The 18,272-nt window shown below is 35.3% G+C and overlaps 1 protein-coding gene across 2 annotated transcripts in view; it reads left to right on the plus strand.

The window, feature by feature from the left end:
* Positions 1 to 17,751, plus strand: part of EFNA5 (ephrin A5) — a 333,050-nt gene extending 315,299 nt beyond the window's left edge. Inside the window, exons 3-5 of one of the 2 annotated variants that reach the window (XM_063453645.1) lie at positions 5,974 to 6,039; positions 6,523 to 6,603; positions 16,088 to 17,751. In XM_063453645.1, the coding sequence (XP_063309715.1) occupies positions 5,974 to 6,039; positions 6,523 to 6,603; positions 16,088 to 16,209 (269 nt within the window). In that variant the 3' untranslated portion in view covers positions 16,210 to 17,751. The remainder of the gene's footprint in view (positions 1 to 5,973; positions 6,040 to 6,522; positions 6,604 to 16,087) is intronic. The other variant, XM_063453646.1, reaches the window with a different exon arrangement.
* Positions 17,752 to 18,272: the final 521 nt, after the last annotated feature.

Raw genomic sequence — 18,272 nt, forward strand, 5'->3', positions numbered from 1 at the left:
AGAAAAAAAAGAGATCTATTTTAAAATGATCTAGGTATCAAACTGATTCAGTGATCAATATTATTGACATTTTGGAGTCACAAAGAAATATTTTTGTTGTAAACATAGAAGGGATATTAAGAATACAAGGTTTATATTATTCCTTAGTCTTAGATACAATACACAGTCACGTATATTTTTTTGACCCTGTACTATTTTTAAATTGATGTATTGTTCATTCTATTAATTCTTTAATGTACTACATCCAGATTATAGGGCATAATTCAGAAAGTCATCATGCTTAATTTGATGAACTGAGTATGCCTCGTTGAACATTTGAGAACCTATCATGTTGATTAACTAGAGCCCAAATTGTGGTCTGTATAATTTGCATCAATCTCTCTTCATCAGTTGCCTATTTTGTTGAACCTTGGGTAATGGGCCATCTTTGTAGTACAAGGGAGATGGTTGAATATATAAAACCTAGCAAACTCCATCAAATATTGCAGTGTCGGCACTATCAAACTGTTTCCTCAGTGACACATTGTAACACACTTTCATCTCAACAACACAATTTTTTAAAGAAAATGTGGGGAATTGGTTGAGGACTTAAATCATCACTCTATAATTGTTTTCACTGTTGTTTTTTGCATGTTGTGTTATGTTAGAGGAAGAACATAGGGTGCAATAGCAGATTTTGAATGAAGAAAAAAAAAAGAAAGAATAACATAGATATATATTGCATAATATTGCACCTATTTCATATACACACTCCTATAATTAAACAATCGTTTTTTTTTTTTTTTTAATTCTCCCCTGCTCCATTTAACTTATTGTCCAAGGCAGTAGGTTTTATTGATGGAAAACATTAGTTTTAAATAAATACAAATGAACTTTAATAGATAGACAGACATACAGATAAACAGACATGCAGACAGACACCCTACATAACTAAATAATTCCACTGTCCTATTTCCCCTCTCCTATTTTCTTATAACCATCAACATCTGAAAGAGAGTCACTGTAGTTCCCGTCTGTTAATTCAAGCACCTATCTTAAATCTTTTTATTTAATTGATATTGTATATTCAGCAATGTTTACATTTAGTTTTTCATGGCCATTTGCATGGTTTTTAGGATAAGATTCTTTAATATGAATAGTACCCTTTGTACAATGACCTTATCTTGATATTGATGTCTATAAATCATTTATATTTGATGGAATATTTAAATCGTCATACATTGGCTATCTTGCAGCAGAGTATGGTTGAAATTCTACTGATTTGCACAACAATCAAGACAATCTAAAATTATACAGCCTGTAGGTCAACATATTGGAAATGTTTAATGCTAAATAATAAACTACCTAAAATATATTTATATATTCCCAAAGTAGTATGATATATATATATATATATATATATATATATATATATAACATACTACTTGAAGAATATATGAGTATATTTTATTTGATCTACATCATGATCTTAAGCTACTGATATAGTGGCACATAGAGACAAATGCCACTTTATATGCAGGAATAATCCATAATTTTATGTTTTACATATTTTTTTCTTATTATTGTTCTTAAGACTATATAACTTTTCTCTCAGTGGGCTGATGTAAATCCTTCCAATGTATCCAAATTGTGCAATATATCTTTCAAGAAATCAAAAGTTAGGAATTTATTTACAACAATTTTAATAACTTCACAGGATTTCAAAATGTAACTTACACAGGGCAAGCACCTAAATTATCCTAAAGATGACTTCTAACGAGCTATTCTTTTACCCCGGAACATTTTTTTAAAAAAATCAATGCTCGTTACCCCATATTCGGAGAATTGTAATAATTTGAGTACTTGACTTCATATTGGTTGGTTCTGCCCAATAATTTCCTCCTTCTGATTCTTTACTATGATTAAATGGGTGATGATATTTAGAATTTTATTCTTGGCACATATATAAAATAAATCCCTCTTTTAAAAAAAAAAAAAAAAATACTATGTACTAATTTACTAGCAACCCAAGATTTTTTTACCAGATTTCGGGAGAGCACACGAGTCAGGAATGTATATCTTCTACTTTTAGACATTGACTGTGTCATATACATGAAAGTAGCAGCCCACCTTGGGATGGGTACAAATGCAGAGATATAGTTTACTGCCTGGTTCAATTTTCAGATATATATTTCCAGTTTTAACAGGGCATTGATTTATCAATTGACATTTAAAACTTCTATTTTGTGTTTTTAATATTTCATGCAATGCTGTTCATTGTATATTCTCTTCTCTATTTTATATCTAATGGCACCTCCTACTTATTTGCTGTTGTCTTATCATGTTTAACAGTACATGTAGCTTTTTGTGCACACAAAATAAAAACAAAAGTGAAAATTAGGCCAAAATTGCCAAATTGACACACAGTTCCAGCTTGTTGCTAAATTGTGATCTCTAAAATTCTTGTTGTGAGATGAAATATGGAAACACTGAGAACAATAGCTCTGTTTTGCTTGATTTCTCTTTTTCTGATAAAATTCAAATGAGGGCAAAAAAACTTTTTTCACAAAAAGACACAGACTCTAAATAATTTATTATAGTCACCGAAGGACGCTCCAAGCAGGACTTCAGCCATTCTTTTTTTTTTTTTTTTTTTAATTGTTATATACATAATGAATTAAAATTCAAAATCAATACCTATAAAACAATTAAGAATAAAAGACGCTCACGTTTGAAGTCTCTGCATTTACAGCACGTCCCCATGCTGTGCAACCTCTGCAATGAACTATCAAAAAGCCAGAAAGTGACTCAGCTCACTTAACTTTTTATAGCACTTCTGAGCTTATCCCATAAGCAGTGCTTTATGGGCACAGCAAGTATTTCAGTACGTTGTAGCTCAACTGTTAGTTTCAACCGTAGATTACTAACAATTCAAATAAAACAAAAAAAAAGAAACAGTTAAGACATCAGAATAACAAGCCAAATGTTTATTTATTTTTATTTATTTATTTATTTTCAAAATTAATTTATTACACTGTATGTGTTTATTTTCCGCATGTTTGCATGGTAAGAGGGTGCATGCGAATGCAGGGATGTGTTTTCGTGAAATATCTTGTATTTGAGTGAAGTGTCATTGCATGTGTATGCTTTTATGAATTAAGAGGTATGTTGGTGTGGAGTGTTAGTATGTGAATGTATGGGTTCGTGGTTAACAATATCCTGTTTGTAATGAAATAATCTGTAGCCTGTAACGCACAAGTAAAAGTGTATCAAACCAATTAGTTGATACTCTAAATAAAGCACACTTGTGTAAACAACACATTCATTTCTGTGTGCCATGACAATACATAAAACCCCTCCCATGAGGAGCATCTAGATCCGCCCCTGCAGTTTATACTGTTGAGTGATTACATACATATATAAAATAATGAAGTAGAATTGTAGAAATTTCAGCTAAATAACTACATGATCACTTGTTCCACACAACACAGAGTATATACAGGAAAGGAACTCCATATAACTTCTGCTGAAGCTATCATAATTTTTTAAAATTCTCATGCTATCCAATCAATAAATGCATTGCTCTTTAACATTAAAAATCTAGATCTAATTTTTACACAGCCATTTAGATATGTGGCTTTTTTCTTTTTCAATATTTGTTTTGCGTTTTATTTTTTTCTACAGTCCCATTTCTCAGTACGCACTTGTGTAATCAGTGATAAATGATGCAACTAAATAAGAAATACTTTGTCATTCGGAGTAGTGTTACATGATATTAAAAATCACATCATCCAAGCAGCGATATTCAGCATGATTTTTATTATACATATAATTTAACAAATCATTTATAATTTATAGACTGTTGTATTCTGTCCACTGATTGTGAGAACATCATAATCACTTTCTCTAATATACAATAGTTTTGCAGTAACTTTATATCACATGATCATAAACTCTAAAGGGAAGGACGCTTAGCTCTGATAACAAATAGGTTTTTTTTCCTTCTAACTTGCGTAAGCGAAAAAAAATATTGCCTCTGGCTAACATAATGGGAAACTGCATTTTTAATGTCCCCCAACATGCACATTGCGTCTGATAGGACAAAAAAAAGCTGACTTTTAAAAAATAGAGAAATAAATGAGTATAAAATTGAGTTGTGTTATTGAAAAACAATCAACAATAAATTATGCACCAGTTAATATAAAACTTAAATAAAATGTATTAAGGGTATATAACAGCAATATTCATCTTTAGTCATCATTCCCATCCAATGATTGAATTATCACAGTAAAGGGACACTAAGGACATACAGACCACTTAATCTTAATGGAGCCCCTTGCCTGAAATCATACCCCTGGCTGTAGGAGGAAGAAGGGCAGGGAGGAGAACAGGGGCAGCATGGAAGGAGGAAACATGCCACCATTGTTAGACCAGAGTTATTAGATCCACCATGTTTACAGGGACACATAATTTTGTCATATTTATGAAAATGCTTGAAAAGGGTTGCCATGTAGTATTTATAATGTATATTCTGTAGGATTCATCATTGCCTAATTGCTTAATTGCAGGATTATTCATTGCTTGATCTTTTACACCTTCTTCTGAATTCTACATGCTACAGGGCAACCCTTTTCATGAGCTGCCCATCAACATTTAGATATGATATGTGTCCCAGAAAACAGGATCTGGTCACCCTGTGTTAGACGCCATCTGCACAGAATTTATATTGGCCACTGGCTAATGACTCTGATGGAGGTGGAGTTATTGGAGTTATTAAGGGGCTAATCTCTGTAAGTGCATTTCAAAGCAAAACCATGTACCTATAGACTCCAGCCACCATAATCACTTAAAAAATCATTGAAGTGGCCATGATGCTTGCAGTAACCATTTTCAAATATTCCTATGCAGTAGCACTTTTTATGTAGTTTGCATGGAGTACATCCTCTTCCTATTTTGGCGGTCAATTAGTATTTTTTTTTTTTATAAGGAAGAACCGGTCCGAGTTTAGAGTTCAGCAGTTCCCCAGGGCATATTTTGCCCCCATTCAATGGCTGCATGTTATGTTCAGTTAGAAGACTGGAAGGAAGTTGGTATATAAAATGCTTTTATTCTGTACATCCGTCTTTATTTTCTAAGTGCATATGTTGGCAATATATATATTTTTTTTTTAAAGAAATAAGAGAGTACTTATGCAAACACATTTTCATACCAGCACCATCTCGTCACAGCTGTGTCTGTCTGTATCCATGCAGGCTCATATTGTTAGTTTTAACAAAAAGCAACAACGTATTCTGTAGACTTGTGTATTTGCTTTCAAACCAATTGCAATTTGTCTATTTTCTTGATTCATTTTTTAGGGGTCAGCTGCTAAATGTTAATTTTATTCAATGATTAAGTGAGAAGTAACCAACAGAGGGAGAAAAAGGAGGAATATATAATATAGAAATATAGATTTATTGCAGCTTTTTTATGTCTCACCCTTGCTACCCCTTGATCGGGTACTCATTTGATCTCTGAACCAAATATTGGAAACATTTAACTATCAGCGTACTGGAAAACACATACATAATATTTATATTATTTATAGTATATATTTTGCAGTACACCATTTTTTTCCCGAAACAATGGCATAGAGGAAATTCATCAGAACCTAAAAAGCCACATGGACAATAACCAATTCGCCCAATACATAAATTTCTTTTCAGATTAATTGATTTAGGCAAACCACATTTTTTTCACCGTACTCAAGGCTAATATTATGTGTAACAATTAGACAAAACATACAAATAATGATAATACATTTGAGTAAGTGGTGATATAAGACATCATTAAACAACTCATATATCCTAAGTAACTGCAAGTGCTCTGTAATAAAAATTATTTGACTTTGTGTATGCTTACGGTAAACCGTCATTTTACCTTTTTTTTTATAATAGCAATAAAAATTAAATTCAGATAAACAAAATAATCTATTCCATTTTGTATCTGCTTCAGCTTCTGCAATTCCAGCGAATGGACGAAGATCATGTCTGAAGCTCAGAGTCTACGTCAGACCAGCAAGTAAGTTCATCTCCTTTGGCTTTGGAAGGTGGCTCTGAAATGCATGTTTTACTGTGTGCTATGGTTAACAGCATTCGAGTTTTTACTGTTAAGCATTGTGTGATACCTGTTCTCAACATCTGTGATTTACTTTGCATCATAATTTCTAATCATTCTTCACTGAGCATTGTCAAATACATCCCAGTTGCTAACTTGTTGTTTCTCGAATGTTTTGAAATGTGTAATAACAGAAAATCAGTCGGGCAGTTGGAAAGGTGCCCTATAGTAGATCAAAACTAATAGAACCAATAGAAAAAGAAAAAAATAAATATATAAACAGCAAAAAAAAATACAATAAATATATATATACATATATATATATATATATATAGAGAGAGAGAGAGAGAAAACAAAAAAACAAAAAACAAAACAAACAAAAAAAAAGTGGTGAAGTTTAAAAGATCTCACTAACATATTTGGCTGTTATGTTTATTTTTATTATAGACAGCTGTTTGAAAACTATAGGTGTTCATGACCGTGTTTTCGATGTTAACGACAAAGTAGAAAATTCATTAGAACCAGCAGGTTAGTATGCTTAGAGAATCTCTTTTAACCAATGTATTCTTTCCTCTGGTGCTTCTGTATTGTATTTCAATCTATGCATGTCTTGCATGATGTAGATGCTTGGCTTATTCTTTTGTCTGCTGCTGCTGTCGCTGGTCATGGTAACCTTCACTCCTTTAGTGTGTTTGTGAAATGCATGGGAGACACGCTGTTGCTTTTTTTGTGTTCTGTTTGTACAGATGGTGATAAATGTTTTTTTTATTTATTTATAAAACAATGTCTTTGATGGAATAGAGAAAAAATGAATGTCAAAATAAGTATGTCGTGCATGCTATTTTATAACTTCACACATCAGTTAAATGTGCTGTTCTTGTAAACTAATCACATTGGATTGTTTGTTTAAAGTGTGTTTTGTAACATGTTTATATGTCCGTGTCCCACTAATGCATGCCAGACAATTGTAGCTTAGTGTACTATTTTTAATCTTCAAAAAAATTGGGCATCTGTGTCATTTAGTGTAGTGTCTGTAATTCTTTAACATAGCAACTATTATAAACTGTAAAAAGAAAAAAAATATTTAGGAAGCAAAAAAAATTTCAACATATGTTACAGTGAATTACATGACACAACATTTAAAAGTAGACTATATGCGCAAGCATAAGCTTTGTCTACAGAACTGAAGGTAATTAGATATAATATACTAGACGCAGTTACAGGCACTATTTATAAAAATTATAATGTATGTGGTAGCAGTACATAAGAAGGTGGGAAAGCATGTTTGGTATTGTCTTTATATTGAGGAACACTCTAGTGACATGGTGGAAGTCAAAACCAAACCGAATGAAAAACTGGAGAAAATGTACAGATTGTCATATTGCTCGTCCTTATGGTGGCCAAGGTTAGATAATCTAGTGAGGCTGTATGGGAGGTGAGAAATTTAAGATCCCTCAGTCATGGTGTATGGTGGCCAAGGTTAGATCATCTAGTGAGGGTGTATGGGGGATGAGAAATGTTAGATTCCCCAATCATGGCGTATGGTGGCCAAGGTTAGATAATCTAGTGAGGGTGTTTGGGGGATGAGAAATGTAAGATCCCCCAGTCATGGCGTATGGTGTATGGTGACCAAGGTTAGATAATCTAGTGAAGGTGTATGGAGGATGAGAAATGTAAGATCCCCAAGTCATGGTGCATGGCGTATGGTGGCCAAGATTAGATAATCTAGTGAGGGTGTATGGGAGATGAGAAATGTAAGATCACCAGTCGTGGTGTATGGTGGCCAAGGTTAAATAATCTAGTGAAGGTGTATAGGGGATGAGAAATGTAAGATCCCCCAGTCATGGTGTATGGTGGCCAAGGTCAGATAATCTAGTGAGGGTGTATGGGGGATAAGAAATGTAAGATCCCCCAATCATGGCATATGGTGGTCAAGGTTAGATAATCTAGTGAAGGTGTATAGGGGATGAGAAATGTTAGATCCCCCAGTCATGGTGTATGGTGGCCATGGTTAGATAATCTAGTGAGGGTGTATGGGGGATGAGAAATGTAAAATCATCAGGCATGGTGTATGGTGGCCAAGGTTAGATAATCTAGTGAAGGTGTATGGGGGATGAGAAATGTAAGATCCCCAGTCATGGTGTATGGTGTATGGTGGCCAAGGTTAGATAATCTAGTGAATGTGTATGAGTTTGTTGCATGTTTGTATATATTAAAATGTGAGGTCAAGTAGCTAAAAAATGTTTATATCTTATTCAAGTTAGAGCCTCCCAAGAGATAGTATATAATTTTGACTATAGGAAACTGCATGGTTTAGCATATGATCCCTAAGGAGGAGGTTGTCGTGCTCCAACCCCCTCCATTTTCTTTGCTTCCTACTCTGATGGGATGGATGAAATACAGAAACTGCAAGAAGATAGCTCCACTGGTCACCCTGTGGTTTGTTATTAAAGAGGTGGCAATCACAAGTTAAACAGTATTAATTTAGGGATTTGTCTGTTAAACTGCTGAAAGATCAAAAATGATTTTTCTTAATCTTTTTCTTTCAGCTATTTAGTAAATAACTCCCTAACTTTCTATCTTTACGTGGGAAACCAAACTAGGGAGCTATCTAATAAACAGATTAAAGATCAAAATTAAGAAAATAAATACTATTTTTCAACTTAATATGCTCTATTAGGCACTATGAAGTAGGTTCCCCCACCCATTAATTAGCAGTATAATTTGCCAAAATATAATGTTCACTTACCTGGAATCCAGGGCTAGTTGATGCTACCGGTAATGAATTCCAAACCTCCGTCTGATGGGCCTTGCACGGTCCAATTACAGGTTTCTCTAAGAAAAGCCTGTGATTGGACAAATACGGTGGCGGAGGGGGTAAGGTATGAAGGGAGGGAGGGTGGAAAGTATATTTATTAAAAAAAATAAAAAAATGCAATATCAGTAGTGGAGGGGGGAGGCAGGATAGAGTGCCCAAGGTTGGGTGGTAGGGTAGAGCTATCTTCGTCTTGATGGCACTCTGCCTGCTAGCAGGAAGATTAGCACATTTGTTGACAGCAGCCGCAAAATATGCACAGAATTGACACTGGCAGATGGGAACAGCGTTCTTGACTGCCAATATCACATGTGTTGGGTCTACAACTAGCCTCACGCAAACAAGTAACAATAACTCTGTATGTGCAGTGTTCCAATGAAACACTGCAAATACATACTCCTACCACGATGACCACTTCAAATCACTGAAGTGGCCGTAGTGCTTGTAGTAACCCTTTCTGGATAAGCTTGTAAAATATGTTTTTTTAGATATTTTGGTATATATATATATATATATTTCTGGATAAGCTTGTAAAATATGTTTTTTTAGATATTTTGGTATATATATATATATATATATATATATATATATATATATATATATATATTGAAATAGTTTGAAGAAATTATTTAAAAAACTTATCCAAAAATATTATATCAAAGCTATGATATTATATATCTATATCATGTGATAAAAGTATTGAAAAAAGTCAAATAGTGTTAACAAGTATAGGGAGAGTTGTGAAGTATGACAAAAGGGAGGCATTTGTTTCTTGTTATGCTCTATATTGAATCATAAGGGATATAGGAAGCCAGTGAAATGACTGACAAATCATGAGAAAGATATGCCAGGCAGCAGCACTCACTATCATGTGTGGACTGCAAGAGGTCAACCTGACCAAATTTAACGATGATGAACAGTGGGAAGCATTAATGAAAACGGGAGATTATCAGCATATGAAAACAATTTTGTTGTAGAAAGGAACAAATATGAGATATATTTAAACTTCTGGATTTTGGGACATTTTTACAGAAACACCTATTTTCTGGGATCAGATCCTTCACACAGATTTTGTGTAGGGTTCACAGATCCTGGAGACACTAAACGACAGACCTGCGTATTATGCTGACTTTATTCCTGTCCATTGTGTAACAACACCAGAGGGTGAAGTCAGACTTCTTTAAAGTGGTTTGTTGTTTTCCAAATATGTGTATGTATTGTTTTATTGTGTTGAGCCATGCATGATGTTGTTGAATCATTGAGTCAGAGGTTGAGTACATAGGGTTAACCAAGCACAAAAACATGTCAGGGAGTCGTGACCTACCATCTTTAAACTTTACCAGCCACCACTAAACAAAGACTTATTCGACATATTAGTGTGGTTTTGGAGACATTACATTTCAAGAGGTTTCTGGCATCTGATTAGAGAGAGATGAGAAGTTGTTAGTGGAACAATCCAAAAGGGAAGGGGAAGAAATTAATATCTGACTGTCAGGTTCGTCTGAAGATGTAATCAAACATAGCTATTGGACTGTGAAGAGAGGTAGTTTAGATTAAAAACAAACGAACCCTGGGTTACTCCAGAATCCTGGAATACTCCAAGTGAATTAGGTATAGCTGGTACCATAAAGAAGACGTGAAATGAGGACCAGGAAAGAGTAGCAATAGGAAGAACGAGGCTACAAAGTCTAAGAAGATAACAGTGATCCAAAGCATGAAAACAGCTGAGAGGTCAAGGTGTATAAGCAGTAATTACTCAAGAGTAATACATTCTGGATTTACTGGAAATGAAATAGTTGGTCACTGCAGTTAGAGCTGATTTAATATATTGGTGAGATAACCCAGAAGAGGATAAAATAGGGTACTGGAATAAAAAAAGTCAGATATTTTAGCGGTTACAGATTGATATTTAACTATCTTATGTGAGAATGTTTTAAGAATAAATACAACCATATATAGCAAAACATATCTCCTAAACATAGGCCCTGGTGAGAATGTTCTAATTTGGAACCTGTGTCCAGATATTTATGATTATCCCAAATAGCAAGTATCAGAAAACCCTCGGTACATGCAAGAGTGGTTCTGAAGTGCTTTGTGATGCACTGGTTTGATAGGTAGGCATTCTTTGTCAGCCACTCCCTTGTATCACAAATTTGAGACTAACAATATTGGGAGGTCTGAAACATTCATCCATAACAATATACATTCGAGTATGTGAGTTAAGGCTTATACTATGCACTCAGGAAAAAAAGTGCATAGAGAAAAAAAATAACTATAATCTATATTCATACATTACTGACATTGATGAAATAGTTACATGGTTACACAGTTACAGAGTTACATGCCCACTCTGGAGCCCTCTCAGAACATTTTTTAATGCAAATAGCCCCAAAGGCAAGAAAGAGGGAAGGCTTGCAAGTACTTCCAACAGATACAAATCACGAATGGGCATTTATAGAAAAATAATGCCATCATTTTATTTAGTAAAGAAAGAAAGGGAATTTTGGGGCACACCCAGAACATGCATTTTTCAGCAATAGTGGTGCTGTAGACACCAAAATACAGTTTTACATTTTACAACGCTACTTAGAATCACTTATCTCGGCAAACAAATATGTGGATTCAGTTCCACCATATGACCATATTGTGTTAAGCCCACCACTACTTCACAGTAACCCAATATCAGTGGGTCCTAAACTAAATCCAACATGGGAGATAAATTGAATAGTGCTAGTTCTAAAAGAACGAAAGTGTATTTATATTATCTGTTGTTAAGTGCATTGTGAATATATATAATGGTGAATGAATGCAACAAAAAACACAATACAAAAAATTACAATGTCAGAACTAAACAATTCAAGCGATAGTGTTTTGATGTATATACTCACAATGCACATCATATATCTGCTCTATACCAAATGCAAATTATAATTAAAGTGACATTACCATCCAAAACCTCCTCAAATTTATACTTTACTGTGGTCACCTTCACAGAGGCATCTGCGGGTGGGGTGATCAAACTGATATTTATGTGTAGGCTGTTTTGTAATCTATATATTGTATCATTTTATTTAGAGTCTGAATTCCAACTGGTGTTAGTGTTAGAGATTGTTTGAGCTCTTCTTCCTATATAATCCAAATTGGCTGGGAGTGCAATTACCCCTGTTTAGACTGCCTCAAATCTTGGGTCCTTGCTATGCACGATATCACACATACTTTCTCTATAATAATAGATATTGTTCTTCTTTCTGTTTCCTGTTTTCAATTTATTATTTTGTAATTGTAGGGACTATTTAACCCCTTAAGGACCAAACTTCTGGAATAAAAGGGATTCATGACGTGTCACACACGTCATGTGTCCTTAAGGGGTTAAACTTATGTCCCTTAATTTTAAAGGAAATCTAAGCCACAGTCATATTAATAATTAGTTGAGATAAAGGTGGGTAATATCCCTATTTCCTTCCAGTACTGACAAGTCATATGTGTGATTGATGTCTGACCTCAGCCAATAAGCAATTTATGAATTAGGGCAGCTAAATATCTCATAGTACAATATTGAAAGTTTTCCTGGCACTTTAGTTCCCTATAGGGCCCCCTGCCCTCCTGTTCTCCCCTCCTCTCCACTCAGCACTGAAGGGGTTAAAACTCCTTCAGTCACTTACCTGAATCCAGCGCTGATGTCCCTCAGCACTGGGTCAGGCTCCTCCTCCGCACTTACATTAGGCTTCCCCAAAGAAATCAATTCTTTCCTATGGGGATTTAGTAGGTACTGGATGTCCTCATTCACAGCTTGAGGACGTCCAGCATCAGTTAGGTGACTTTTGGTCGCCTAACCACTCAGAAGGAGTTAACCCCTTAAGGTAACTATTGCAGTTTCAGAGAAACAGCAATATTTAAGCTTGCAGGGTGAAGGGGAGTGGGGCACTGCACCCAGACCACTTCAATGAGCTGAAGTGCTCTGGGTGTCTATCGTGTCCCTTTAAGCACATACACTGACAGTCACACAGTCAATGACAAACACATTGATGTCACTGACAGACACAGACTCGCTGATTTGACACACACTGACTGATATGGCCTGACAGTCACACATACTCAATGACAAACACAGAGACGTCATTGACAGGCACAGACTCACTGATCTGACACACACTCATTCATTAACAGACACACACACATGCACACTGACAGACACACAGTGACAAACAAACAAACACTGACAAACACTCATTGAAAGACATACACTGACAGTCACACGCAGACTCAATGACAAACACACTCTCGCTGATTTGACAGACACTCACATGCACACTTACACACACTCACAGACACATGCACACACACATACACACTCACAGACACCAACAGACACACTCATACACTCACACTCAAATACACTCACACACTCACATGCACACACATTCACAGACACACACACAGACACACATACATATACACAGAAACATACTACTTTTCAATATATTAATATTATTATAATACTTTTCACAAAGCATTCCTACCTGTCATTGGGGGTCCAGTTGGGCTGCTGTGAGAGCTGTGCATGTTGCTGTGTTAGAATAAAAGGCGGCTAGGGAGCTGTGCTCTCCCTGCTCTGCTCCCTCACACCTAGCGGGCCGTCTACTGATGCTGGGAGCCGGAATGACGTCAAATTCCGGCTCCTGTGGCATCAGCAAACGGCGCGCGAGGGAGCAGAGCAGGGAGATCACAGCTCCCTCGCTGCCTTTGATTCTAACACAGCCGCACGCCGGGGGGGTCCATAATGTGGCCATGAAAGGGGGAAACACCGGGGATGCCCGAGAGGGCATTTGGGGCGGCATTTTTTACCGCCCCGTGGTTACTGCCGCCTAATGCGAATGCCTAGTTTGCTTTGGGCTAAAAAACAAAGACGTCTTCTTCAAAGGTGGGAGATAAAATGGGCAGATATTTGTTGTTACAGTGCTATGTGAATAATGAACAGTATACATTTGACAATATGTATGGTTCGCATAATAACCAAATTGCCTTTCTAGAAAAGATGTTTGCTCTAACGACACTACACAAGTTTGGTGAAGTGATAATAGGGGCACAAACACATTTTCCACTGGACTCTCTCCTAGACTCCACATCCACAGCCAGGGTAGCAATGGCTACTGTAAGGAAGAGGGACTCCCTTGCCTCCAAACTACAACACACACTCCTACAACATAACTTTCTGGACACATAGAGCTTATTACATCCCACTGAGACTGACTTAACTTACCACAACATGGTGGGGTACAAATATTTTTAGCAGTCCACCACTTAAGCCTACTTCAAAAACATAATTGTTCAAAACTAGACAAATATTTAATATTATTATTATTGGTATTTATATAGCGCCGCGCATTACAATATTATGAAAGGCGGGGGAATTTACAATAAACAAGACAATTACTCAGTGACACAGGAACAATAGGTAAATGAGGGCCCTACTCAAACGAGCTTACAGTCTAGAGGAGGTGGGGTACAAATACACAAGAGGGCAGCACAGGGTGACAGCCACCAAACAAGGTGGAAATATAGAGAACATGACCATCTTTGGCCATTTTACCCCCAATTTCTATTAATATGATTTTTTTTTATTCTTTATTTATCAAATCATGCACATATGTTGTACAGAAAGAGAAGCATCATGTATAGACAGTCGTGTATACAGTGAAGCATTTTAAGTTGTCCATACAAGGGTATCTTCTAATAATATATTACGGGACATTAACAGTAAGAAATAATAGTGCCAGTTCTGCTGCTTAATATCACTTTGGTAGTACCATTGTTATTACATAGCTACAGTCCCTGTGCTTCAGCTGATGTTGCGTAGAGTTGCTCTGTGTCTGTATATTGCTGTTCAGCACCGGTGCCTCAGCTGAGGGTGCTTGAGCTTAGGCATGAATTTTTCAATTTTTGGAAGAAGATAAATGCGAGAGGGTGAGAGATGAGAGAAAGAGAAAAAAGAGGGGAGAAAAAGGATGGGAAGTGGTATCATATGGGAGGAGGAGGGCTGCTGGAGGAGGCGGTCGGGGCATTCAAGACTCGCAGGTTTGTGTTTGTATGGGTTTGTGTCTTTCAGCGGTTAGTGTAGTCTTCCCAAGGCTCCCAAGTTTTGAGAAATAGCGGATAAGTGTCCCTGAGTTGTGCAGTGAGTTTGTCCATGAGGCGAGCCTCTTTTATGTTGTGAGTCACTCTATCCAGTAGGGGTATGTCAGTGTGTAACCATGTCTGTGCCATGGCTCGTCTCGCAGCCAAGTTTATCTTGTTAAATAGTTTTTGTTATTTGTTTGTCAGGTCATCCAGTGGTTTTGCTATAAGGAATGCCCATGGGTCCGGTTGTATTAACTTGATTTTTATTTTGCATTTTAACACGTAAATTTAGAACACATTGCAGTTTGTGTTCAGATAAATACGAGTCAAAGGGATTTTAAATTTTCTGGAAATTACTTAGCTAACTGATGCTTCAATTTCATGTTGTTGGATAAGCTTTTCAAATTATTTAATATTTTTGGATTGAACATCTATATTTATGGTTTAGAATTGATTTAATATTCTTAAAATGATTTTAGTTTGTAATATTTAGATTTACGTATCTACGTTTTGTCACAATCTTTACAGTTTTCAATCTTCATGGTGCATATATTTAATTTGGGGTTCATTTAAAAGTCCACAAATCTAATTTACCAGTTGGAAATTACATACTTTAAACATTAGACACCTTAGTTTTTTTTGTTTTTGTTTGTTTGTTTGTGTTGTTTTTTTTCTCGAGGATAGTTGAACATGTTCATTCTTTTATTTTACCACCAATACAGCATGCCTCCCTCATAATAAACTAAACTCAACCCGTTTACTATTTCGCTACATATCTACTCAATAAAATACCCAATTACATATGAAATGTACCACCTATTTACCACTATCTATCTGTCTATCTATCTATCTATCTGTCTCTCTGTCCATCTGTTTGGAGTTTTTTTTTTGGCAAAATAATGTATAAAGATCGTGTTATGAGTAAAAACATTGATATCTCATCTGTCTGTCCTACAACTGGGAATACTATCCAGATATTTTTTGAAGCAATACAAATGATAAAATGGGTTGAACATCTATATTTTGTAGTGAAGTTATTATGAAGGAAACACTTATTGAATATGTTTTGCCTTTTAACAGATGACACAGTTCATGAATCAGCTGAGCCGTCCCGTGGTGAAAACTCAGCACCAGCACCGAGGATACCAAATTGGCTTTTGACGACCCTACTGTTTCTTCTGGGGATGCTTTTGACATTATAGCACAGAATGCTTCACTGAGCAGCTCCACAAAAATCAGGGTCTTCAAACATCAAAGATCCACTAAACTGCTTCTCCCTAGAAAATACCTTATTATTATTATTATTATCTTTTCTGTTTATTTTTTAATAGCATAACTTTTTTTTTTCATTTTGCATTTAACATTAATTTCAGAAGATTCTTTATGCTACATACACTATCATGTGGACATTCCCTATCTTTTCGGGACTTTAAAAAAAAAATGAAAAAAATTGAACTGTTTGTTGAAAATGCCAAATTTGAAAAGTGACACTAATGAATCAAATTTTTTTTCTTGAATTCATTTCTACAAAATCACTTAATTTGGCTGATTGTATTGTGCTTACGAGATGGACCTATGAAGACAAAAAAAGGTCTGAAAAAGAATTTGGAGATTTAGCAAACAGCATGGCAGAAATGTACTTTTAGAATGGACAATGGGCAATGTTACCCTATTCAGAATGCGAGGAGCTGGTACAAATATGTATTTCATATACCTTGGATCTTTCAAGGAACATTTATCTGAAAAAAGAACATTTGATGGATACACTGAGTGCATCTGATGGAAAAAAGGTTTCAACAAACATAGGTTGAATTATTTTTGGTTTCAAAATGCTTTAACAGATTGTAAGCAGTGTCAATAGATGTGAAGAGTGAATCACCATTTCCTAATGTCAATAGGTAATACTAGAATGAGATTTCCAAGGTGCTACATTAAGTTTTTCTTATTATGATAGAACAAACAGGATTTTTGTTTTTCAAGTGGCCTTGTCCAAAGTTAACATAAACAAGAGACAGGCTACTAAATGCACCACGTTGGTAGTTGTAGTTACAAATAACATGTACAAAGAGGAGTACTGGGTTTATGTATGTCCAGCGCTATCTATCTTTTGAATTTATAGTTTTCTTGGAAACTAAATCATACTGAAACGTACGCACGGGAAGCAGTGAGCTCTGCAAAGAGTTAAAAAAAAGAAAGAAAAAAACAACTGGAATTTGTTGATAATTGTCTTTGTTTCTTTTTTTTTTTTATCAGCCATTTATCCTTATGTTTCAGATAAACTATGATGCATATTCTGCATTTAATCAAAACCCCCAGCACAAGGGGTACAACATTGTAAATCGGTAAATAATATAGGCTCCCGAAGACTTTAACAAATACTATTTTAAAGAGAACATCTGGTATGTGTATTGTTTAAAATAATGTTATGATGACAATGACTAAGTACTATGTATAAACATAGAATTACTGGTAATCTTTAATATATCATCGTACAATGACCTATTTTAGAAGCAGGATATTATGTCAGAGCTGGCTATGATCTAGCTCAGTGGTTCCCAACCCAGTCCTCGAGTACCCCGTACCGTTTCAGGATTTAGGGATTACCTTGTTGTGTCTAAAGTGTTATTTTTTTCTAAAAACACCTTAGACAGAATTCGGTAATCCCTAAATCCTGGACTGTTAGGGGGTACTTGAGGACTGAGTTGGGAACCACTGATCTAGATAGCAATGGGTGAATCTTGGCAAGAACACACACAAATAGTACCTAATTAATGAATGGACCACTAAAAGGGTTATACAGTAATGCCTTCAATATGTGCTCTACATGAAAAATTATTTCATACTTTAATATATTTGTAACAGATATTATTTAGATGGCAGAAATTGAGTGACTTTAGTTAGCAAAAAACATTTTCAGATACAATCATATTTTTCCTATGGGAAGAGTTACATTGGAAAATGAAAATAGAGCCTTCAAAATTTATCATTGTGCTGGGTTGCTTTCACATAGAAAGTAGTAGTGTGCATTATTTTACATAATAGATACAATAAAATACAACAAAGCACAGAATTATGCATTGTAAAAATAACCTAAGAAACAATAATTATGTATTAATTGTCTATCTACGGAAGAAGTTTGTATTTTAAAACATTATATTTTTCAGATTTCTTTTTGTCTAGTGGATTCATCGTAGACTGTAGTTTCCTTAAACCATAACATTCTCAGTCTATGTGCAGAGAAAGGTACATTAAAAGTAAATACAGA

This window comes from Pelobates fuscus, chromosome 5, assembly GCF_036172605.1.
Source record: "Pelobates fuscus isolate aPelFus1 chromosome 5, aPelFus1.pri, whole genome shotgun sequence".
Lineage (NCBI taxonomy): Eukaryota > Metazoa > Chordata > Amphibia > Anura > Pelobatidae > Pelobates > Pelobates fuscus.